The sequence below is a fragment of the Orbicella franksi genome, chromosome 2 (genome assembly GCF_964199315.1).
Source record: "Orbicella franksi chromosome 2, jaOrbFran1.1, whole genome shotgun sequence".
Classification (NCBI taxonomy): Eukaryota; Metazoa; Cnidaria; class Anthozoa; order Scleractinia; family Merulinidae; genus Orbicella; species Orbicella franksi.
In genome coordinates, this window is record NC_138146.1 from 16,995,503 (window position 1) to 17,020,912 (window position 25,410).

Here is a 25,410-nt window from a genome sequence, read left to right on the forward strand (position 1 = left end):
TCTGGAAAAATACATTGAGAGAGGCGAATCGAGGTGAGACTGTTTTTTTTCTTTTTCCCATTGCTACCCCCTCCCTCTTTCTCTGTTCACTTGCAGGCCTCTTTCTGTAAAATCTCCGACTTTTTCACACACCATTCAAAAATAGAGTCAACCTTGCCAGCTGAAAGCCAAAATCTTTTTGATCGCGATATCTCGTGTGTTGACAAAAGAGTTTGCGACCTCTGGGTAAGGAAGTAAATTAAGGTACCACACAATCTTGCTGTTTTTGCCTCCCTCTTCGATCTTCCCCGTAACCCAATGAACCCGGGTCTCCTATCCAATCTCGGACCCAAACACGACTTTTTCTCTTTATTTTGTAACGCACTTTGTTTTTCTTGGCTACATGATTTCGGTGACGCAAATGTAATCTTCAGAACTTTCTGGCTGCGTCGAAATCGTTGCCAAAATGAATCATCATGTGACCACGTCAAGTAAAATTACCACGACTACCATAGTTACCCGAAAACGCGCCTCCTCCAAATAAGCGCCACATACGTGGGCAGTGATTTTGGGTTTTGTCGTGATCGAAACTTGCCCTCTTCACAACAGCTAGACTAACCGAGGGATAAGTGCCAATTTATTTTCCGTTTTACGAGCTATCAATTAGGCATCTACAAGATAGTAATGCTACGGCACATTCTGTTAATAGTGATGAATTCGAGAATTCGTACCCCCTTCTATATATTCTTCTTAAATCCTGATTATGTTGCTACTGGCTCGCTCCGCTCGCTCCGCAGCAATAACTATTAACTTTGTTCACTTGTTCAGACATTTCAGGCGCAAGGGGCTGATGCTTTAGTGTTACATTGTAATTATACTCGCGAATTTTACGTACGTTGCGATTTTGTTAAACTGACGTTTCGAGTGTTAGGCCTTCATCAAAGCTTGCGAGTAATGACTTCGAACAGGTTTAATAATTCAGGTGGCATTAAAATGACCCTTTTGACAACTTGCTCGCAATTGCAAGTAAACTTGCGATTCGCTCGGCCGTTCAACGCAAGTGTAAGTTTATACGGCATATTTCCAAGCTTGTGTCTACGTGCGAGTCCGTATGTAATTGTAACAGGACTGTAAGAAAAAGTTTACGGGTTTTCATTACCATCAAATATAGCTGAGTCACTCAGTTTATTATTACTTCATTTACACATTTCTCTATTACTGACTTTCAGCCTCTTTTATAGTCTTCAGGTTTAAATCTAATATAAACCCCTAAAATAAGATATAGACTGCAATAAATAAAATGGGTACATTGATTCAACGACCTCGCTTCCTTTTTATAAGAGAAATAACAATATGTACCTGACAAAATATAAATACCACGTACAAGAAAATCGCCACCAAGGTATATTAATCTAAACGCAAAAATTCTGCCCCGCATTTGTATTTTAACTACTGTGATTTGTTGATCTACGGTCAAGTTTGTTTGAGAAACGTTGACTACTTAAAACTTTCTGCTCACATCATTGGTTGCTAAGTAACTGAACGAATATTTTCAGCGCTATGCGGTCGAGACAAGTTTCAGACCGATCACGCATTGTTTTGACAGGATAATAAAACTCGGAAACTCCACGGGTCCTCCACCAAGATTTGCCATTCACGGCGACTGTTTTCCGATTGAATTGAAACAACCTGCATTTTAAACAACAAAGAGTGGCTGATGTATTAACTAAGTCCAGTGTAAGTCGCTCGACCTGCGAGATTCGCACTGTTCATTCCTCGTCTCCACTGCACAAGTCCTTGACCTGCCTCTAAGGTCGGAGCTTCGAATAAAGAAGGAATACCTCCCTCATACCATTTGATCATTTGAAATTGTTCACCCAGGCGTACACTTGAGCACCAAAGATTTTATCCAACAGAGCAACCATGAGAGTTTGTCCATAATTACTGTACAGTACTTCAAAGATAATTTTACTTTTTGTGAAGCATCGGAAAAGTCCTTGATTGCGATGAACGTTCCACAGATTCGTTTGTCGATCCGTGAAAGAGAATTTTCCTCTATGGCTCAAATTCTGTCATGTTTTTGGCGATTGTCGACAGTTGAATGTTCGTGGTTCCCTCGTAAATGGCACCTGCAAAGGAAAAGAACCCCATGTGAAGTGTCTGCTGTAAAAAAAGCAAATAAACGGTCCAAAATAAATCATTCTGTCTGTTCAACTCAGCGGTTGGTTGACGAAACTATGACACGTAAGCTCGCTTCAACCAATCAGAGTAAAAGTGTTGTTTTGTCGGCCAATCAGATCAAAACCACCACGTGGCTTTTCCCGCGCATGCTACATGCTTGGAAGTCTGATTGGTTTATGATTTAGTTTGTGCCTGAAGTGATTGGCTTTGTAGAGTGATGCAAGAAGATTGTAACGAGAATGCGCTCAAAATGTCACAGAAAAAGAACACACCGCACTGACCTATTTTGCAATCTCGATAGAATTTCTCCACTGGATACTGTTTGGAAAAACCGACTCCTCCCATCAGCTCGATACACTTTGAAGTCGTCAGGGCAGCTACCTGATAACACACAAAGCAACAACAAAGATCATTATTTGTTTCAGTCTTTGACGACTCTTTGACATCTCCGAAACATTCATTGAGCCAGCGACATACAACTGATGACGTCTGTTGTTGATACGATCCTGTAAACGCTCGAGAGTATCGCTCAATCACCAGCTGGTAGAGAATCTAAAACTCTTCACGTGCGCCAAAGAGAATCTTTTAAACATGGCGCCTGGAAGCTACAGCAGAATGTCACGTGAGGAAAAGACACATACCTAAATATCATAAAACGAACTTCCAGTAAATGGAAGGAATATCGTATCAGTACAATCTATCGATACCTTCCTTAAGTACAAAGTTTCAGTACGGAAGTTTGCCTAAGTGAAAGACCTAAAAGGAACATCTGCCCCTAGTTAGCAGATATACTAATTGCTCGATCTATTCATGAACATAGTAGATTAAACAAATCAAGAAGTCTTTTATCGTTCTTCTTGTCATTCTGGATTTTTAACTATAACTAGACCAATGAGAATGTAAGATTCCATGAAAGAAATCAATCTTCCACATAAAAACTAAGATTCTTTGATGAAAGTTAGATGTATTTTGCGAGGAAAATCAAAAGCTATAGACATGTTTATTTATCCAGTAACGCGAAAACTGTCGCAAATCGATCACTTTGATTTTCTTGATGTCCACTGACGATTATCTGTCACTCTACCTCTGGCATCTTGTAACGATCGCTGGCTGTCAGATCGGGGGCTAAAACGAGCAGGCCATTTTGGAGCTACCTTGTGCCTCTGTTTCAAAACGAGTAGTCGTCCAAAACTTTTCAAATGAAAATGAGTTTCACTGACCTGCATGAGAAAAAACGTGTCGGCGGAACACATTTTCATATGAATGGTTTCGCACGGAGACTCGTGCTGAAGCAGAGACAAAAAGCAATTTGGAAAAGGCCTGTTATTTTTCCCGTTCCATGCCACACCCCAACGAGTTCATTTGTCTAGCCAACCATCTATCCGTTCACAGCGCGATAAGGGTCGATAAGTTAAAGCTTCTCAGACTCTAACCTCCCCGCCCATGTTCCTCTGAATTATCTTCTTTATTGCCCTTAGCAGTCACTCACGAATATGACAAACAATCCTAAGAAACACCCTCATGACCCTTGAATCCACAGCTGAAATTGAATGGAAACTATTGCCGCGATGTTTCAGACTTAATTTCATCCCTTCTCGCGCACCATTCATTACCGATTTTCCGAGACGCAACCCCAAATCACAAACTCAAGGACGTTCCTTTAGTTCTAGACAGCTGCATTATAATAAGAGGAGACCTTTCTCGTTATAAGTTACGAGAGCAAACTTGCCTCGCCCGCGAAGTACTTTGCCATAGCAGCTTCTCGTAGGAAGGAGAGCCCAGCCTCTTTTCTCCGTGCAGCATTGTACACCAACAGTCTAGCAGCTTCAATCTGTGTGAACACGTGCGCGACCTGATGATGGACAGCCTGCGGAAACAAGAACAAGAACAACAATTCAACACATTCCACTCTAGCACGATGTCTATCTAGAGCCATACATACGTACAAATAGCACCCTGAAATAACTGGTTAGGTTGTTTACACACAATTACAGTCGCATTTGATTTAAACTCGACACAAGTTTTTTACGAACTATTTGACAGACCCCTCCTAACTCTTTCCTAGTCAGAGGATGGCAAGCCAATGCTTACCTGCCAACAACCCTATCAAGAGCTTTGATAATAACTTTGAAATTTAAGAATTTTATTTGATCAAAATAGCAAGAAGGCAAAATAATCTATTGTGGCGAGGAAATGAAAATATCGTCAAGTATTGAAAAAGGAACTTGACGCATGTTCCTTTGAAAGTTTGCGAAACTCTTAAACAAATTGCTTTCCATATTAGAATTCTCAGAAGGTTTGTATTCCACATAGGAACACCTTTATTGTAAGTCTGCAATATAAGTTGCATAAAAGTACTCTTTTAAAAGATTGTGTGACAAGTCAAAGGACTTCTTCACACGAGGCTCGTCAGAAAATAACTCTCTACATCATCATGACGTGCTTCAGAGTGGCGTGACAACCCAGAGCAAGACGGCTGCAGTCCACAGCTAAGGATGGCGAACGATTTTAGTCATGAGGTATGGTTGGTATACATAACATGTGACTTCTGGCTATTCTTACCTGAAAATCCCAGATCTTCTGACCAAACTGCTTCCTTTCATGCAAATAAGGAACTGTGGCATTTAAACAGCCCTCAGCAAGTCCAAGCATCTATAAAGCACAGAAGAGTATGACAGCAGAAGTTTTACTAATCACAACACTACACAAGTTACTTTGACACTACTCTGACAAAAATAAAAATGGAAACAAAACCATGTGGTCCACAAGTGCTTAACTATAGAAAAGCACTCCAATAAGGCAACTGGCTCTAATGTCACCACTCTCTGGAGCTGGTCCTTCCTTCCTCCCTGAGAAGAGTTTGGGGAAGGATTCCATGCTCCTCCCCTGAACAGTGGCTGGTAATCGAGCCTAATAAGGCAACAGTGTTTAGTATATGTTATCAACTTATCTCTGAATGTACAACTTCTTGAGGGTGTTCTGTGATTCTTATGCCTAATTGTACATTTTAGGAATGTTTTGAGGGTGGTCATGATTATGAGCAATGGTTCATGTTTTGGCAAGATGCAGTCAAGCTAAAATTTCAGCGATGAGACCAAACAAGCCTAGTATGCCACCAAAAGGTCACTTTTAATCACTTTATCTTATCAGTTATCAGTTCTGATAATTCTGAAAAACAATCTCATAGCAGATAAGTAGCATCTGTCAATCACTCACCTGAGCTCCAATCCCAATGCGTCCTTCATTGAGACAGTCAATGGCATACTTGTAACCATGACCAACTTGACCTAAAACTGAACTTGCAGGAACCTGTAGTCAGAGTAAATGGTAAAAATCAATATTAAAAAAACCCTGAACACTGACAGTTCAGAAGTTATACTATACTTTCTCATAGTGCAAGTTAAGAATATCATCTCTATGTTTCCTGTAGTTGTTTCCTTATTAGTGCCTTGTGTTTCTTGTTCCCAAGAACATAAAACATTATTTTTATAACCGGATGTTGGTTTGATCAGCTTATTTATACTGCTTATAAGCCTCCCCTCGCCAATTTATAAGCCCAACCAAAACCCCTTATAAAGTTGTATAAGCTCAGAGCTTAACACCAGAATTTTAAGGTATAAAGAAACCCAACAAATATAAGATGTATTAACATCGCAGAACAACATTGCAAAACGTATGTACTTTTTACAGTGCTTTTTACAGTGTTAATAATCACATTAGGATGAAACAAATCTTTTCATCATTGGCTTTGATTACTATATCGAGGTCACTGGAAGCAAGTGGTAACTGGAAGCAAGTTGCTGGAAACCACTTGAAACATTTCTCACCTTTACATTGTCAAAGTTTACTGGACAAGTTGATGATGCTCTTATTCCAAGCTACAGAATTAAAACAGAAAAGTATGAGACAAGGGGAATTGTAGTTATAACAGTCGCCATCCATGATTATTTAAGTTTTGATAAAACAATTGCAAGTTGTCCTGAAGAAACAAACTGGACCACTTGTTTAATAAATCAGGATGAACAATTCAGTTTATCTGGACCTCAACAAAGTAAAACTTAATATTAAGAAAAAATTAAAGACAAATACTTATGCTGGTAATTAGCCCATTATGTATATTTCTCATTTATTTTTGTTTTATTTAAAGACAGCCACATAAACATGAATAAAATGAAATTAGATTCTTCATCACTCTCCCAAACCTAGTTTAGTGTTAAAACAGAGAAACAAACAAACCTTGTCTTCCTTTTTGCCAAGTGAAAGCCCTTCAGTTTCTTTTGGGACTACAAATGTTGTAATCCCTTTGTATCCCTTCAAAAAAACAATAATCCATAATTAACTAAAAAGGCTGGTCAGTACCAATGCTCCCCATAATCCCACCTATTTTTCAGTCCATCAGTTTAGTAAAGTTCAGGAAAATCCTCCCGAAAAGGTAATCTGGGTTGATGGTTCATGTATATTCAACTCCCTTCTCCTTGTTGTCATATCTATTTGTTGCACTAATAGAACAAATCAGTCTTGTGAAGTGTTGATTAAATCATTAAAAGCAGCCAGAAATGAAGTATTTCACAAGTCTTGATTCACTCTGAGGAAAAACTGGCCAACAGGTTATAAGAGCAACTACATTGGCCCTTAAAAAGTAAAGGTATACAGTAGACATAAAAATTACATTTTCTACCTTTTCTGGTGCAACATTGGCAAAAACAAAAAACACTCCTGCATGTTCGGCATTGGTGATCCACATTTTGGAGCCATTGATTACATAGAAGTCTCCCTTCTTTTCAGCTTTGGTCTTAAGAGCAAAGGCATCACAACCAGAGCCAACCTCAGAAAGGCAAAAACTTCCAACCTTGAAAGATGGGGTTAGACAACAACATTTCATTTAATAATCAATTGCTATATAGCATCTCAATCTGAACAATCCTGTAATGTTAGGAAATTCAGAACTTTGCTATTGATCATTGTGGTCTATCCTGGCTTATGACAAAACTCTGTTTAAACATAGTAATAACTCATAGTGAGAAGAATTACCGATTAATAAGTTAAAGGATGTTCATGTTGTTAAAATAAAGATGTTCGATCTGATTTGTTAGCCTGAGGACTTGAATTAATTGTAAATGGCTCTTTAACTTGCATGAATCTGCTATGTTTAACGACAGTCACCTTGTGGTTAGTCATGGGCAACATCTGACATTCTAAGTAATATGCCATGGATGTGCTACTGTATATCCTTGATACACTATATGCATATCTCTAGAACAGAGTCTAAGTTGGCAACATTTGCCACTGAAAACAGCATTCTCTATTCAGTCAACAATATATTATTTACCATATTCTCTGCTAGTCTGGGTAAATACTGCTCTTTCTGTTGAGGCGTTCCGTACTTTCTAAACAGTGTGACAATTAAGGTATTCTGGACATCGCACATCACACTGACAGCTGGATCAATTTTGGCCAGTTCTTCAACAACAAGGCAGGACATAAAGAATGACGAGTCTGTTCCTCCATACTCAGCTTCCACTTCAATTCCCATTAACTACAAAGACAAGGAAAATAACAGGAATCAGTTCAGTAATTGACATTAAATTGGTTGACAAGGTGTTCATCATCCACACATTCTCCTTACAATACCATTACCAAGGTCAAGCAGAGTTTACTGACAGATTCACCAACTGACCATCTGATCAACCAACCAACCGGTTGATCAAATGACTGGGAGTAGATGGTGATTATCATTGGCAGCTTGTTGCTTTTGACAATCCTGCTAAGAAATTGATTGATTGATTGATTGATTGATTGACTGACTGACAGATACATGGATATTTGCATGATTAGCTGAATAACAGATTTACTAACTCACTGACATACTGACTGATTGACAGACTGATAGATTAACTGACTTACTGATGGCCAACAGATTGACTAACAAATAGATTGGCTGACTGATCACCTTGTTGACTGACCTTTGAACCACCTGACCTTAACTGAATAAACAACTTACTCACCAACTAACAATTTTTTGACTGATCAATCAATTACTAACTAATGGAGTTACTAATTAATCGACTGACAGTGACTGTTAATGGATTGTATGATGGATGTAGTTAATTAATTAAATTAATTTGTAAACTATTTCTTTAATTTTTTTACTCCTATATTGCAAATAGAGATGACAAGACTGGAGGTCAACTTGAAAACCTGATGGTTCATTTAGCCTCTAAAATCATTGATAACTATGCAGTTAAATAATTCACACTACCCAAGAGACAGACAGACATACAGACAGATCAACTGACTGACCAATTCATACTCAAAAACTTACTCCTTGTTCAAACATGCCCCTGATCACTGATGGATCCATCTCTGAATTCTTGTCCATTTCTGGGACTAAAGGCTGGATTTTTTCCATTGCAAACTTAGCAACTAGAAAGAAAATTAAATAACAGGTTTTTACTGACAAAATATTTGAAAATAATTTCATGCATCCCTTTCTTGATGGTGATTTGACTGACAAACTGTGTCTTGGTATACTTACCTGAGGGAATGGAACTGCTAACATACAGCTTTTTGTCCTTTTTTTCTTCTTTTTAGATTTAGGGCTGCGCCTCGCATGGAATACTTTCCCGTTCATGCAATCCCTTTTGGTCTTAACATTTTATTTCTTATTGATTTGCTATATATGTACATATTAACCTATGAGAACAATAAAGTTGATAGATTAGGTTAGACACTAAGACTGTTTATTTGATAAACAGTTACATGTAGATAGATAATAGTGGAATCCTATAGGCACTGCCCCATTATAAACAACGCTATTTTCTGAAATCTCAACTCTCAAGAAGAGTCAAACATTTACAGAGACTGGAAATCATATAGGGTTTTCACATTTGACCTCTGCAAAATCACAATAATTTTACCTGTTTCCTTCATCATTTCTTCCTCTTCAGAAAGCATTGTCAGTGGTCCAGTTACAAATGATTTAGATAAATCTTCTGACAAACGACTTGCTTCTGTGGTCAAACATCGGCCAAGCCAATGAGGCAAGTGTCTTCCAGTAATGCATTTCTTGATGCCAGTTGGTAATGACCTCAAAGGCCTCACAACTGATGGCAACATCTAGTATCATTATAATTTGTATTAGAAACAGCAAAACAATTTTAGTAGCCTGATCAACTATTCCCTTAGGAAAGAACTTCAAACTAAAAGTGACAGGGGTAATTACGGTGCTTTCAATGAGATAATTTTTGAAGTAGGTGGTTTCCTGGTACAGCACCAGTCAGGGAGTAATAAGAGACCCATAACAACTTCCTCCAAGGGTTAAGGGTCCAATGATTGAAAACAATATCTGCCAGAGCTCAGGTAGCTGTTAAGTCTTATTAAAAGCACTGTAACCATCAGAAATGTTCAAAGGAAACACTTCAGCAAACCAGAACCTAAATTGTTTCCTTCCATTCCCAATAGAGCTTCTTAAACTTTGCACAAATGCCTTGTGATCACAGTGCTTTTAATCAGACCAGCAGATACGGGAGCTTTAGCAGGTAACATGAACTGTTTTACAAATTCAGTTTTACTCCCAAGATGTACCACTAAGAGGTAGTTCCTGTTACCCCGAATGGTGATCTAATTGTGACGAGTCTATTAACAGTACTGAGGCACAAAAATTTCTTGCCTATGATTTGACAATTCCATTATTTCTTTGTACAAACAGTACTACTTGTTGGCATTTACTCCAAACTAACCACTACATGGAGAATGCACGAATATAATCTCTGTAGTGTTTCATCATCTCAGTTTGGAACTGACCCTCTTGAATCTCACACGTCTTGTGCAATATGAAATTAGCACAAGGTGAAATTCTGGTTATATTCTTCATTGCTTTACTTAGGATTATTAAAAAATATAAGAAATCAACATGACATATACGAGTTATTGACACGTTCAAGGTAAAATGAATGTTTTAAAAACAGTCAGCCGAGTATAACTTGCCCTCCCTCTATCATGGAACTTTTAGTGAGGGGTAACCTATGACTGAAAATACATGTACTTTATCACGACTAATCACGGAACAGTTTAAACACAGCAAAGAGAGAAAAAGACTAAAATGACATGGAAATTAAAGTTTAAAACAAAAATCACAGATTTTAAACCTATATAGCCCAATCCCATGGTGAGTCATTTTAAACTCATAGCTACTTATGTAAGCCCTCGCGGGTCGATCAACTTTGGACGAGGTCATTCAACACAAAGCTGGGCCGTGTCGCGTAAAATTGTCCCTTGATTACTGGGTGACGGTTCCTTCTAAAGCCCACATCTTACGTTTGAATAATAATTCTTAACTCTAAACCTAAAGTGCACTAAAAAAGAAGGAAAACGGAAACAAACCTTGCAAAGCGCCATTTTGTCACGACGTCACGTAACTCACGAAGATACGTTGCGTAAGGCAAACTGAATTGTCTTTCTCGTGTGCTGCGCGCGAAATAACTTCGTTCCCAGTTTCTCTCATAAATAAGGTTGCGCGCGATTGCGCGCGGAACTGCGCGCGTTGTGTTGAAATGGGTTTACTGAAGGGTTTGCTATGGTTTGAAGTTCAGTTGAGGATTTCTTAAAAACGTGCAAAAGTTTACCACACTAATGAAGTTCTCCTTGCCAGAAGAGGATCGATTGCTTTGTAGTATTAAGACAGGCAAAAGGTTGCTATATGGCTTCACGATTCGGAGGAAAAAACCCGAAAAACCTTTGGAAAATGAAGGAAGTCGAGAATCGCGGAAACCCTATCATGCCCCGATCAAAGAAAAACGTCATCAAACGGCGCATCTTTGACTTGTTTTCTACGGGTTTCCCGGACTAGGGGCCTGCTATTCATCTAAATACGTGTTTTGGACCCTCTCTTTGCTCTTGAGAGACTAAAGTAGCCTTCTTGCACCTGTGAGTGAGAGCAAGTAAGTAACTTTATTAAGTGTTAATTGTTTTTGCGCCACTTGAGGGCTCTTTGCAGGGGTTGCAGAAAAACGCTTCTTTTAGCTCACTTCAGCATCACCTAAGCTTATTTTCATCTCATAAGCTTAAATTAGGCGAGAATACATTGGTCTCCCGCCTTGAATTGATTTTCAGCAATTCTGGACCTCAGAAACAGACTTGCAATGACACCCCCCGGGCAATGACAGCTCCTGCTGGCATTGTTTTCAGACCTCTTTTCAATGAAAGTAAGATTCCCACACTTATCGATTATTGATTCATCAGCATCAATGGCCAAATTTACACTAAGAGACGAATTATCCTACGCTGAATTTATACTAGGAGACGATTTATCCATCTGAGATGATTTAGCTGTCTGAGACGGATAGGTCGTCTAGGTATAAATCCAGTGTTAAGACAAATTATGTGGCCAAATTCATCTTCAACTGATTCAGCTGTCAGCGTGTCTTCACGACGTGCTGACCGATGAATCAGCCGAAGATGAATTTGACCATGTATTTCATTTAAACACCACATTTATTCTTAGATGACTTAACCGTCTCAGGCAGACAAATTACCCATATCAGAAGGATAATTATTCGTCTCTAATATAAGTTTGGCAATTGAGACTTCTTGTTGCACGTGGGAAGTTAAGAGAACAGAGTTGCTGGAGGTTGAGCCAAGAGCAACTTTTAGCTTCTTCAGTGTTCTCTAAACTTCCTGAGTGCATCTGATGCGTATCTAAAAACATGGCACTGTTTTATAACATTGTCAATGGAAATAAATGTATGATGATTACCAATCACTTGCAAGGTGAAGAAAATTTCTCTGGTGAAGCAAGACTTACATGATAAGCATGCATCATTGGATTGTGATGCATGCTCATGTGACAGAGCTTGACAGCACAGTTTTGCTAGTTATGTTATAACAGTAAATGTAACACAGGTAAGGTTTTGTCTGCATACAAGCCAAGTGGCCCTTCAGGCCAGTGCTTATCTCAGGTTTTAGTAGTACAAAATGACTAGGAGTATTTCTCCTCCTTCCTGGATGGGATGGTGGTCCATCGCAGGGTTACCCCCCAGCTTTCCAATAGTAAGCCTCGGGGGGGGGGGGGGGGCTTACTATTGGGTGGGGATGTGCAGCCCACTTTCCAAAACCCTTACTCTATTTATGACCGAAATCTACGTTTTTTGCTACCCTATTTATGACCTGTCCAAAAATTCGAAAGCCTAGTTATGATCGTTGTGGCTGACACAGTTGCCCCAAACATAAGTTATGAACGGCTTTTGTCAACGGTTTTATCGATAAAGATGAAAAGGTAGCTTCTCGTAAGAAACATACCCAATTCAAGACTAGAGTGCTAAAACCATACCTACTTATAACCAAAATGGCCAAAATCAATACCCTATTTATGACCAAAATGGCTGAAAAACCCTACCCTTTGGGGGCCGCACATACCTATATAGCCCATATATGGGAATACCTCCCCCCCCCCCCCCCGTAGTAAGCCCACCCAGGGACTAGAAAAACAACCTCCCAAATATGGCATATAGCCGGGAGAACTTTGATCTCTTCAAAAAATATACAGTTATCAGTCAACCATCCTTAGTTTAAGTGAAAGTGATAGCGTTTGTTACAATTTACAATTGCGATGTAAGTGTTGACAATACAATAAGTTTCACTCTTAGAAATGGCGCAACAAAAATGAATTAACAGTTACAAAACCCAGCGAGACAAAGATCTAGACACCAGACTACATTTTTTTTTCAATTCTGCTAACATTCCACTTTATTTTAAACAGTTAATTATAAATTAAAGTAAATGAACTTTAGATTTACAGCATAGTTTGAACAATGTATTTCAACATTCCAAATTTATCTCATTTCTGTTGGTTATGATTTAGAGAAAAATGTTGTTCTTAGATTTGATTTTGTAGTTTTTGCTGCCAAATACAGAAGGATCAGTTCCTACGTTCTGTGAAAAGAAACAAATTAATGACTTGGAACTTCCAAAACTCTTGATTCATTACAGCATTAGCAAGTTAGCAAGCTTTGTTAGGCTATATGTGAAGAGAAGCTGGGCATAAGGTTATGATCAAAGCGCTGGTGATCAAGAAGAATACGGATGTTCCAAGTTTTGCTTCAGTTCATTTTTGTACATCAGTCACTTGCTGGAAAAAATGTTTTGTATATTTATTATGGAACTTGATTAAAAGTGGTATTGTCATGCATTATTGAGAAATTGTATTTCACGTAATTTTCCTGGGAGTGGATTTTAGAGGAACAAATTGCAGTGGTATATCAGATGGTTTGTTTCTGGTTCATTTTGGAATATTGTACCAAACTTCTTCAAAGCTGTAACAATATAATAAGCTGGTACAAAACTTGGACCGGGTCAACTTGTATGGCTGATTTGAATGAGAATGGCAAGTACTGGGTATGCCTTGTTCTTGAATAGTTGCCATTCTTATTTAAATCAGCTATTGTCCTAGTTCTGATTTGCTAATTGTATTGTAGTGCATTTGTTGTAATGGGTCATTCTTGCTTTGCTTTTACAACACTTAACTGAAACCACTCCACACAATAGAAAAAATTCTAAATGTGTTAAAAGCAGTAACAAATAGCAATACTTGAAAAAGCTACAATACCAAGACATGCACATGGGCATGTATTTAATCTGAATTCTTTTAAGATAAGGCGAGCATTGGTGATGTCATAACTTACTTCTCATAGTGATTCTGAAACCTCTTATTGCTATCAAAAAGGTAATAACATCTTTGAGTTTGCCAAACAAAATGTAATTTTTAAATAAATTTATGATGGCACATTATGATGACATAGACAAAGATTTCCTAATTGAAGTTATCAACTTCCGTTGGTTTAAAACTGCAAAGATCGCTTTTATGTACAGTCTTAAGTGACGAAAAATCTTTGAAACCTCTGTCAGTTTCAACCTACACAGCAATTTAGAATATGTTATTATTGGTCATGCGGGTACAGTAGCCCTAGACCACTGCATTAGAGAAGTTGCATGGATTTTGAAAGTGATGATCAAGCCACCACTTAAAGTGTACAATGTTGTGCATGTATAATCAGCTCAAATTATGAATTTTAAGTGTAAAAGACTTGTGATTGGAAGTTGCCGGAAGCTTTCTTGAGTACTGTCACTGACCTCCATAAAAATGTATTTGTAAGAACCATCTCAAGGAAATACCTGGATCCGTGGGGTGTTTAGTATGACTGGTTTTCATGAGAAATAGTGTGAGCTTCACATAACCTTGTGAGAGGTCAAAGGAATGATGCAGCTAGTTCATATAAGGATCGGTAGTCTGAGGTCTTGACTTGGTCAAATTTTAGGAGGACATCGGTCCTTGTATGTGTCACGATTAAAACAGTTATTAAGCAAGAATGCAGCCTAATTATAGAGGGGTCCATCTTTAAGGTCGGTACAAAAAGGTCCTTAATCTTGTTAGAATTAGCTGTTACATGGAGCAAGTTAAGGACCTCTGTACTTCTTCCATTATGATGGACAGGACACAAACTTAAAACTTAATCAAAACCTCAGAACACTGATCTTCATCTAAGATTTTCATCGTTCAAAACTTTTTGAGTAAATAAGTGAAGTGGCAGACATACTGATCGAATTATTTTTGGTTTTGCCAATCGTGCACAATATTTTTCACATGTTAATTTGCTAAAGCTGAGCTGCATCCCCCTTTGCCTGAGGGTAACTGAATGTAGTATTTTAAGTTTTCATGATCTCATGAGTAAAAATAAACACAGATGGGAAAGGTGTCATATAGCAACTACATGATAAAACATGTCTCCTTGAACTGGTGCAGGCAAATACTCTTTTCATGGAGGCGAATGAATATTTTGGGGAATTGCTGTGATTAAGTAACCTTTAATGTTTTTACAATTTGTTTTTCTTTTTACTTTGGGCCAAATATTCATGCCAAATTCTACAGAATATTTTTGATAAATTTGGTACATACTTTAATGCAGTGGCTCCTGAGGACTCCTGGCAATGATGCAAGATAAGCAAACAAGGTTCACATTTTTGAGGATTGTACCAAAACAAAAATTTAATTATGTAGCTGACTATAAAAAGACTGACACTGTCCAAGTGGTTTTGAAACTAACAGAGGCTCAATTGTTTTATGAAAACTATTTTGTTTTTGTTTTCGGTCAAAGTTCTGCTGAGCATTACAAATGTTGAAACCAGTCTGAAAAGTGATATAACACTGAAATCACATTTTATGGAAAAAAAGCCTCAACTGATATGTGATAGACTGCTTGATTCTTCAAGCATTGTATTGTGCTTCCTATGAAAAAAGGAGAATTTGGTATGAGATCAAGGGTCACTTAATATAGGGCTGTTTTTATAGCAGCCCTTCAATTTTTACATTTAATTTCGGAGAGAGTTCATTATTAGACTAAGGCTAAATGTTCATCATGGTTTATTAGAGTTGTTTTACTCTGACGGTCTCCCAATTGTCACTTATATGTTCAAAGTTCTTTTCTGTGGTTTGCTGTCCTTCATTGTGATTCTTGAATAGGCTGAGATACTAAGCATTAATGTCCTTGTCAGTTTGACCAAAATGGCTGAAGAAACATGGTCCATTGTAATAAGCCCTGTTGATCCATTCTGCCTTTATTGCCATCTTGCAGGCATTTATTTGAAATTATCTTTGGTTGTAACTAACCTTCCTCCACACAGTTTATAGTTTAATGCCCAGTGGTTTTGCTTGCTTGCCTGCCAATGCAACTTGTCACTTGTGGGGGTTTAAAAATTGCTGGGAAGTGTCCAAGGTACATTTTTGATGTACAAAGTAATGTAAGTTGCAGATGACCGTAAAGAAGACTCGTTTGTGGGAGGAAATTATCCTGAAAACCAGAAAAAAGGACGTTTAATTATAATAATCAGTTGACAGTTTAAACTGCAGTTATACAGCTACACTCACTGTGCACAACTCAGCTATGATGTCAAATTCAGTATTCCCTTATTCTTGATTGCCTCTTGGAACCATTCACAAGATATTCAACAGCACTTAATAGTCCAAAACTTGAAATTTTAAGACACCTTATTGTATGCCATGGATTTCTTTTATTTTTGAGCTCTGAAAATTTGGTAGTGTGGTTGTTTAATTCCTGTTTTCAGCATAGAAGCAAAGAAAGTCTCCATACCTTGTAAAATTATTGAATGCGGATGTTATTTTTCACTCAGGTAGAGCCCCTTGTCCATCTTGTTGCGCTCTTTTGCAACGTTAGTGCAAGCATATTGTAGACTTGGAAAAACAGAGGTAATAGACAAGGAATTAATGTTTTTGTCGTCAAGGACATCCAGCACTGAAAAAGAACAACAACAATGTAAGACAAATGCAATGGGTAGTATTATCTGCAGGATGCATATAATACCAACCATTCACTATAAGGTACCAAAAATATAATATAAACTTTTATTTGTATAAGTTAAAAACTTTGTCAGTAAATCTTGTATTAGACAACACAGATTAAGTCAGGAAGTGCAACTCTTAGAAAATACAATGTAGTCACTCACATTTGTACTTCTTTATTGGTATTCCTTCTTTATTAGCGCCAGTTAAGAAGATAAGGCAAGAACCAAGGCACGACCGGCTCGTGTAAGGCTTTTAATCAAACTGGGATAAAACTAACAGCCGAGTAACAGTAACAATATGGCGGACGCCACACTACGAACAACAGAAAAAACGCATGCTGAGTCCTAGTACCGCTGACCGGTACTGGCGTGACTTCTTTCTTCTTGTTTCATAAGTCTTTTCAACGCAGTAAATACATAAAGTAAAAAGGGGCATAGTATGCCACATAACAGGAACCGAGAACATAGTGGAATGTACTTGACGCTAACCTATATGCAAGGAAAAGTCAGAGTTCAGTGACATAGTCTACAAAATGCGTAGGAGGACGGCGGACACGTGAGGATCTCCGTTGGTCAGGAGTGGGAGGGTCTGCTGACATGACTGTGTTTTCTAATGGGGTGTCATCAGGGCATGACGGCTGTGTAGCTGAATGTGAAGAGCGGTCAAAAGGCCATCCAAGGCTTGGCGGGGGACGATAATGCACTCCCTGGACGGTGACAACAGTTCATGACGCTGCACAACAAGGAGGCCATCATTTGCAATTGACGCAACTTGTAAATACTGTTTGACGTCCTTGATGTTAGTCAGTTTCTTGGAAGGTCTCGTACCCTGGACAAGGTGAGCGTGTGTCCGGCGCAGGTCTGGGCATTCAGACTGAACAGCCAACCAGGCGAGCCGGCTGGTGAAGGGAAGGCGGACGCTCCCTTGAAGGATATCTTGAACAAACACGGCTCGGACAACAGAGTCGCTAGTTCGAGTGATGAAAGAACACACCTGACGGGTCTCGTTTTCACAGGGGACGGCGTTTCGGCTTGCAAAGTCTGACGGGAGGATATCAGCGCCTGAGACGTGCCTTACAGAAGCCTGGTAGCGGCTTACGACAGATAAGAAAGTGGATACACGAGGGCTGGCAGAAAACTCCCCACGGCAGAGCTTCTCGTACACTTGGACGCAGGGCTTACTGTCAGTAAGGATGCAGGCCTTCTTGGACGACTGAATAAGATACGGGCTGAAGTGCTTAGTAGCAGCCGCAATGGAGTGGGCTTCTACCTCGCATGGAAGCCACGTTGTCTGGGACCCCCGCAACTTAGCGCTGAAGAAACCGGAAACATGTAACTTGTCTCTGTGCATCACATAGAGGGTAGCACCTATTCCTGGGTCCCTGACAGCTCCGTCAGTTACGATCCATAGCTGGTCCTCAGGTCTGGGTAACTTGATTGTGAGCGCAGATGAAAGGGCATTCTGAGCACTACGGAATGCACCTCTTAGATCATCGGTCCAGTTTATGGATTCCTGGGAAGGACGACCAGCCGTTACAGCATCCAAGGGAGTGAGATAACGTGAGCACCTTGGGATGACGCGGGAGAGGACCTTGTATGCCCCAATGAAGGATCTCAATCGACCAACAGTGCTTGGCTCAGGGTAGGTGGCGAGAGTGTTTAGGCGGTGGGGACTGGCGGAGAGAGAGCCAACAGTCCAGATCCAGCCAAGAATAGTGGTGCACTTGGGACTGATGATGGTCTTGTGGGCAGACAAACGCAGGTTACACTTGTGTAGGGCTTGTAGGACCTTCTTCCAGTTGCATAATAGCTCTTGGGGTGTGTTGCCGCCACAGTATAGATCATCCGCAATTTTGGCCACGGATCCATCTTGTAGTAAGGGGCCTAGGACGCGGGACATAACCTCTTCCAGGGCGGTTTCCGAACCGGGCATGCCCATAGCGGAACAAACGTAGACTCGTACTCCTTTAAAAGGAGTGGCAACGCCGCAGTACTTCATGGACTCTTTGGCCAAAGGGATTTGATAAAAGGCACTTGTTAGGTCGGTGACAATGATGTGTGACCACTGGGCGATGAGTCGTAGGGTGGAGTCAACATCAGGCAGCAAAGATGGTTGAGGCTTACTGTATCTGCCTACGTCAGCGAAAGCAGTGACGAGACGAGAGCCGCCATTGGGCTTCTTTACCAGGATAGAAGGGTTTAGGTATTCAACAGTGATACCAACATCTTTGGGGCGACGGAAGACTCCGAGTTGCTCTAGGTGGTCAAACTTCTCTTGGAGCTCGACAAGTTTATCTCGTGCATATTGGGGGAGGCGACCTTTCCGCTGTGGTGGCTCAACAGGGCCCATGTTGACCTGTGCTTGGTAAGGGCCTGCGGATCCATTGTAACCAGGGAACTGGGGGTCAAATACGGAGTCGTACTCTCTAAGCAGGGATTGGAAATTGGCCCTGATGGCCTGAGGTAGGATGCTGTCTGGGTCTACCTGAACAGATGCGGAGTGACTGGAATTAGAGGGTGGTAACAGACGCTGAGCAGGAGACGGGCCTGGATCCTCTTTTGGTTCGAAGACAGGAGTGACTTGGCAGAAGTGTTCGTGACGCTTAAGTGTGCGAGGCTCGGTTGACAGGTTTGGTATGCGTATGGCCCGCGCAACACTTGAAACGACACTAGGCTGCGGCCACAACTGGGATGGCTTGAGTTTATGTGAACTTGGTGCATCAGTACAAGGCTCAAGTGCATACTCTGAATCAGGAGGAGCATCGTCTGGCAGCTGTACTTCCAAGAATTCTCCGGGCCAAACAGTCTTGGAAGGAGTGGGAGCACGGAGAACAAAAGCCCTACGAACAGTTGGGAGGGGGCTGGGTGGAGACTTGGACCCATACGTGTAGACAGACCCATTGCCAAGGAGCACCTCTCTCTTAGCGGGACGCACAGCAACATCATTTGCCTCCATAAAGGGGGTCCCGGCGAGTACTTCAACATCAAGATCCTCTACGACAAGACCTTCGAACGTAAAGTCTGTGTTGTCGCGGGTGAAGGTTGTTCGTATCTCACCGACCACCCGAAGTTGAGAAGAGCCATCAGCCTGCTGGACGGACTGGGCACTTGATATTACAGGACATCCGAGGTGTTTCGTGGTAGAGTGACGGATCATATTTCCAGTGGCGCCGCTGTCAATGGTGACGCGGACAACACGGTGAGCATGAAAGACATCCATATAAGGAGACTGACGGGTCTGTACACGGTAGGCTATGACATCTGGGGTAGGCAAAGTGGGATCAGGACCTGGAGTATCAGGGTCGAGGTCGCAGTCCGTGTCTGGTTCGTTGTCGAGGATGCCAACGATCTGTCTCGCTTTTACCATGAAGCGCCTGTCATTGTCAGGAAGGAAGGTACACTGACTGAGGAAGTGGTTTGTGTTAGAGCGACCGGCTTGCTTGCATAAGGGGCAGACCTTGTCCTGACGAGGTTGTCTGGTGCGGAACTTAGAGTTACTCCTGCCACCCGGACGGGGGCTACGAAAATCGTCAGCTACTGCTGCACGCAGGATCCTAGCGTCATCGGAGGTGCGGATTTCCTCAAGGAGAGAGGTAAGGGCTTGTGAGATTTCTGGCTTAATTGAGGCGAGGGTGCGAGATCTCAACTCCGTGCCGTAGCGCTGCTTGACCAATCGAGGAAGGCTGGGGTGAATGAGTCGTAGCCAGATAAGGATGACGAAGTTCTCGAGAGTGGGAGTAAGTTCCTCGTGCTCTGAAACATGTTCACCATGGTGGGTTAAGCCATTTGCACGCAGCAAGGAATCCTCCACAAAGGCCATGAGGCGTTGGTACAGGTCCTCGGGGCGCTCATCTGCCGCAAGGTGTATGTCAGAAAAGTCGATAAGTTGTGCGCCGGTGACCTGGAATCCAAAGTGTTGTCGAATAGCTTGCCAGATGAACTCAAGAGAGGTTGAGTTTTTTACCAGCGTGCTACGCGAAATAATAGGGCAGTAATTGGCGATTTGTCCCAGCATCAGCTCGAGGAAGTTGGTTTTTTGACGAGCGGTTAAGCGTCGAGAGAGTGGTACAGTTTCGCCATCGTTTTCGAGTCCTCGAAGCAGTTGGGCTTTGGTCTTTTTCAACCATGTAAAACCATCCGCGAGGAAGGGGGCAAAGTTGCTGTCTAAGGATAGTGTGTACAGTAGATTTTGCTTCCAGTTTTCAAAGCTATTGATTGTTTCCACCTTGGAGAGGCACCACTGCTTCGGTGCGCGGTGAGTAGACGCCATAACACACGATGTAGAACTCCGGACGTGTTGTCACAGCGAAGGATGCACTGTTTTGGCTCACGCGGTCGAGGCAGAAAAGAGGCTTTCTACGACGAAAATGCGGCTTGGGTTGAACCGACCGCTGCCACCACGCCAGTTAAGAAGATAAGGCAAGAACCAAGTCACGACCGGCTCGTGTAAGGCTTTTAATCAAACTGGGATAAAACTAACAGCCGAGTAACAGTAACAATATGGCGGACGCCACGCTACGAACAACAGAAAAAACGCATGCTGAGTCCTAGTACCGCTGACCAGTACTGGCGTAGCATATGGATGACCAGCAGCAAATGCCGTATAGTACAATTTCAAGTCATCTGTCTGATCCTGAATAAAAGCATATCATTTAGATCTGTTATCAAATGCCTTACAATCAATCAATCAATCAACCACAATTTACTCAGGTTGTTTTAACAACCTAAGTTGATTGTGGTTAGCAAAACAAAACAAGTAATAAGTGTACTGTCACTGTTTTGTAAACAGTCCAGGTATGTTCAGTATGCTATTAATTCATGTTTTCTGTCAACATAAAGTGACTAGGAATATTGCTGCTCCCCTGTAACAGAACACAAACGAGCAGTTTGCTGGAACTGCCCAGATTACTTGATCCAGAAATTGTTCTAACCATAAGGCCACTGCATGACCTTTCCCACCTAGTGGCAGACAAATGATTTAAAAAAAACAATGACACATTCATCTTGGCTTGTAAGTTATTGATGATAACATTGTTAGTGCTTACCTTGTCAGATGGAGACATCTGATCTGCTGTAATACGCTTGATATTTTCAGCTTCCTCTTCTTTTTTCGTCCGGTAACAGGTCCTCTGTGATGCAAACCCAGGTGGAAATCATGATAAGAATGTTGCCAACTCATAAAGAATGTTTGTAAGATTCTTTGAGAGTCTGAGGAATTTTTATCTCATTAAGTAATATTTTTGCAGGTTTTTGATTTATGGAGATATCTATTAAACTGCAGGTTTATTACAGGATGTTAATAATATCTTTCATTAAATATTTTAGCATTTAATTGACATTTTTCATTTTATATATTTTTAATGTTATGTCAATTTATATATATTTATATTTTACAATGTAGTTAATATGAATAATTAATTTAATTGCAATATAAGTTCTTGCATTCTCATAAGAATTTGTAGGATTCTTTCAAGTTCTTATAAGATCTTACAAGACTTTAAGTTCTTCTAAGATTCTTTTAAGTTTTGAAAGATTTGTACAAAATCTTACAAGATGCTTTAATTAAGGATCAGCTATTGATGGAAAATGAAATATTGTCGCAACATCTTATGCATTTATGACAAGATGATGATAAACAATATTTTAAAATTCTTGTAAGATTATTTCAATTATTGTTTTGAAAGATTCTTACAAGATTCAGCGACATTCTCAGAAGTTCTTGCAAATAGTATTCTTATAGAGTTGTGTGATCTTATTATGATTACCACATGGGATTGACAGTCCAAACTGACAGCATCAACTATAGTCCTGAAAAAAAAATTAGATGAAAATGAATAAATAATTTTATTAACAAGAATTGATGGATGTGCAGTCTAATAATTGATACTGATCCTCAGAACATGAAGAGATCCTGGGTTGGCATTAACTGGCTTTCAAACAATCCAGCCATGTCATACAATAATGATATGAAAACAACACTTTGTGATGCATCTCATTAGTGTACAATCCTGGGCATAAGTGAGAGATCATAGACTACTGGCTAAGCATAAGCAAAGATCATCCTATAGAAGGTATCTGTTCACTTGCTTGAGTTCAGTTTGTCTTGTGAGTCCAGAGGGAATTTTCTGATGTTCAGAGCATCTTCAAAACTTTAGAACAAGATAGTAATGCTGTACTGTTACCATAGCATCAGTGCTAGACTAAAGAGCCGATAAATCAAGATTTCCTACCTCTTGTGGAAAGCAACCTCTTGTAATGGATTTATAATGAACACTGCAATCAAGTGCTTCTTGGTTTTTTTTTTCTGTCAGGTCGATAGCTTCTGGTAATTCTTCATCTCCAGGTTCACATCTGGCACAGAATCAATATGGCACTTTATGTCATGGGGCCCTCAGATGTTGCATGCTGAGATTGAAATAAAGACAGCATCCTCTCAAATGGTACTCTGATACAACTCTATGCAGGTTCTATCAACCATGTAAGTATGTAAAGTGAGTGCATGCAAGTGTTAGAAGTTGAAATCAATATATTGAAACCCTGTACCTCTTATGTACTGGTAACTCTTGTTGATGCAGCTATTAAGGGATCGTGTCTCACCATTTTCATCCTCTCAGGTACTAGATTCTGCCCTCAGTCATGGAAACTCACCAGCACTTCCATCTGTTTTGGCAGCAAGGAAACTGGACACAAACAAGAGATGGTGACCTCATTGCATGGGTTTTCTCAAGCTGTAGCTGAAGTCGAAATGTTGCTAAGAATCCTGTCAATTGGCTAAACAGAAATCTGCTTAAGGTGGAATTGTGTTAAATATTAGTAATTTATGAAAGGTTAAAATTCTAAATGTACTATACTAATGTTAGTACTGTATTGTGAGAATTTGGTTATACATCAAGACAATGGCTCTTAGGCAGAGGCAAGCTTTTAATTCCTTTTTTTGCATGTATATGGTTACCTGTACTTATCAATGTATTAAAGTTATGACAATTTGGTGTTGCATCAAAGCAATTTCTCATAGAATTGGGCCTACATCAGATGCGAGAAGTGGTTTCTTTGGGAAGAGTGTACTGATTGCTACTAACAGTTGTGAAAAAAATGAAATGTTGTGAAGATTTGTTGGTACATTAAGACCATCAGATAGAATCCTTCTTGTTCCAGTCTCATTTATAGAGATTGTCAGAAGTCAAAATCTGTCTGAAATTTCCTTACCTCTGGCTGAAAGGTTGCTGGAGCTATGAAGACACTGTAACAAAGCACTTCTTGATGTTATTTTCTTCCCAGGTGGATGCTACATATAAAAGGAGGACCCAAGTACACACTGCAGCAATGACAACTGGTAGGTCACAAACTACGAATGTTGACATCATGATGTCATTGCAAAGGTGAATCCTTCTGATGCTATGACCTCTTTAACACAAAGCTGCTCAGGATAAAAGGGTGTTTTTCATCAGTAACTTATTAAGATAAAAAGAATCATGTTTTTTCTTCTTTTCAACAACTGCATCGATAAATTCTTTTTAATATTTATTCTGTGAGAATTTGGTACTTTGTCAAGGCAATTCTCCCTTCTATACCAATATTTCTTTTGAGAATTTGGTAGTACATCAAGACAGTTATTCTGACTACGACCAAGTTGTATTTTATTTTGTGTCACCAGAATTCTCCTAGAAGAAGCTATGATAATTAATTTATTTAATAATTAATTTCATTAATGAGAATTCAGTGGGATATCAAGGCAAATATCTTTTTTCTTAGTGATTGCTACTACTTATCTTTTTCCTTGGTAGATGCTGAGGTCATGTACACAGAGAATCTGCGAATCAGAGAATTTCTGGGTGCACTAGCAGCAGGGATAGTTGGACATCACTAACACATGCTGTCATCATGGAGTCTTCTCAAGCTGTCACTGATGATGAATTCTTAGCGGAACATGCTGTCAATCTTCTTCAACACAAAACTGCTCAAAATGGGAATTGTATCACCTAACGTTTAAAAGGTGAAAAGAATTATTGTCACAGTGACTGCTAATCCCACAGGCACTGATGTACATATTTTAGTGAGAAGTAATATTTTGCTGTTACATCAAGACAGTGTCCCCTAGAATCAATTATCCATCCCAGCGGTCACATGTACATGTGTGCATGTTTAAGCTGTGAGAATTTGGTGACTGTTCAGTACATCAAGACAATATTCACTCAGTTGAATGGTGCTTATATCTCTCCATGTTGTTTGCTATTACATACAGTACATCTTTTTAGAATTCTGTGGTTCATCATTACAATTCCCTCTAAAACAGATCCTTGCTTATTAAATAAGTAAGGTATGTTTATTTTTATAACAGGTAGCACTACACATAGCAGTGATACAGTTTCAGAAAGTTGTCAAAGTCAATGCATTCAAATTCTCTACCTGTTGTTATAAAGGGCTGGTGCAGCTATGGAGGCCTTATGTGCCACAAGGCACAAAGAAGCTAAGTGAAGTGAAGTGAAGCAGCTATGGATGACATACTGCGAAAGGCATCTCAATTCTGTTTTCTTTCTCTTGTGGCGTATGGAAAGCCCTCATTTCATGTACACCAGGATCAACATGATACTTGGACACCAGCAAAGAACGTTGATGACATAGAGCTTTCTCAGGTGGTCACTGGATGATCCTACCAATTCGCTTAAACACAAAATTGCTCAAGAGAGTGGAATATTGGTAAGTTTTAATAGGCTGCAAGAATTTGATGTTAGATTAACATCCTCAGTACTGATGGTTATCATAATGAGCAAGTTGTATTGACCATGTACAGCTTAATCAAGGTAAACATCAACCTCCCTTACCATTGTTGAAAGATGGTAAATCACAGAGCACTTCTCAATAATGTTATCTCACATGGATGCTGCTGTCTGTTTGGGT

At 39.9% G+C, this 25,410-nt stretch overlaps 1 protein-coding gene and 2 long non-coding RNA genes across 8 annotated transcripts in view; 1 reads left to right on the forward strand and 2 right to left on the reverse strand.

Annotated features, from left to right (window-relative positions):
* Positions 1-509: 509 nt before the first annotated feature.
* Positions 510-10,621, reverse strand: LOC145478325 (short/branched chain specific acyl-CoA dehydrogenase, mitochondrial-like). Its single transcript, XM_081456303.1, has 12 exons — positions 10,543-10,621; positions 9,078-9,276; positions 8,483-8,583; positions 7,490-7,696; positions 6,839-7,009; positions 6,397-6,471; positions 5,988-6,038; positions 5,377-5,469; positions 4,723-4,812; positions 3,890-4,027; positions 2,442-2,541; positions 510-2,108 (listed from the first exon to the last, which is right to left on the reverse strand). The coding sequence occupies exons 1-12, from the start codon at positions 10,555-10,557 to the stop codon at positions 2,035-2,037; spliced, it is 1,314 nt and encodes a 437-aa protein (XP_081312429.1). The 5' UTR covers positions 10,558-10,621; the 3' UTR covers positions 510-2,034.
* A 401-nt stretch (positions 10,622-11,022) lies between these two features.
* Positions 11,023-25,410, forward strand: part of LOC145478327 (uncharacterized) — a 31,888-nt gene continuing 17,500 nt past the window's right edge. For 3 of the 6 annotated variants that reach the window (XR_014048236.1, XR_014048233.1, XR_014048238.1), the window contains exons 1-4: positions 11,023-11,099; positions 22,824-23,891; positions 24,297-24,505; positions 24,933-25,209. This is a non-coding gene — a long non-coding RNA (uncharacterized LOC145478327). The remainder of the gene's footprint in view (positions 11,100-22,823; positions 23,892-24,296; positions 24,506-24,932; positions 25,210-25,410) is intronic. The other 3 variants (XR_014048235.1, XR_014048234.1, XR_014048237.1) reach the window with 3 other exon arrangements.
* Positions 20,675-21,797, reverse strand: LOC145468502 (uncharacterized). The gene is made up of 2 exons (XR_014042215.1): positions 21,558-21,797; positions 20,675-21,145 (listed from the first exon to the last, which is right to left on the reverse strand). It is a non-coding gene; the product is annotated as an uncharacterized LOC145468502 (long non-coding RNA).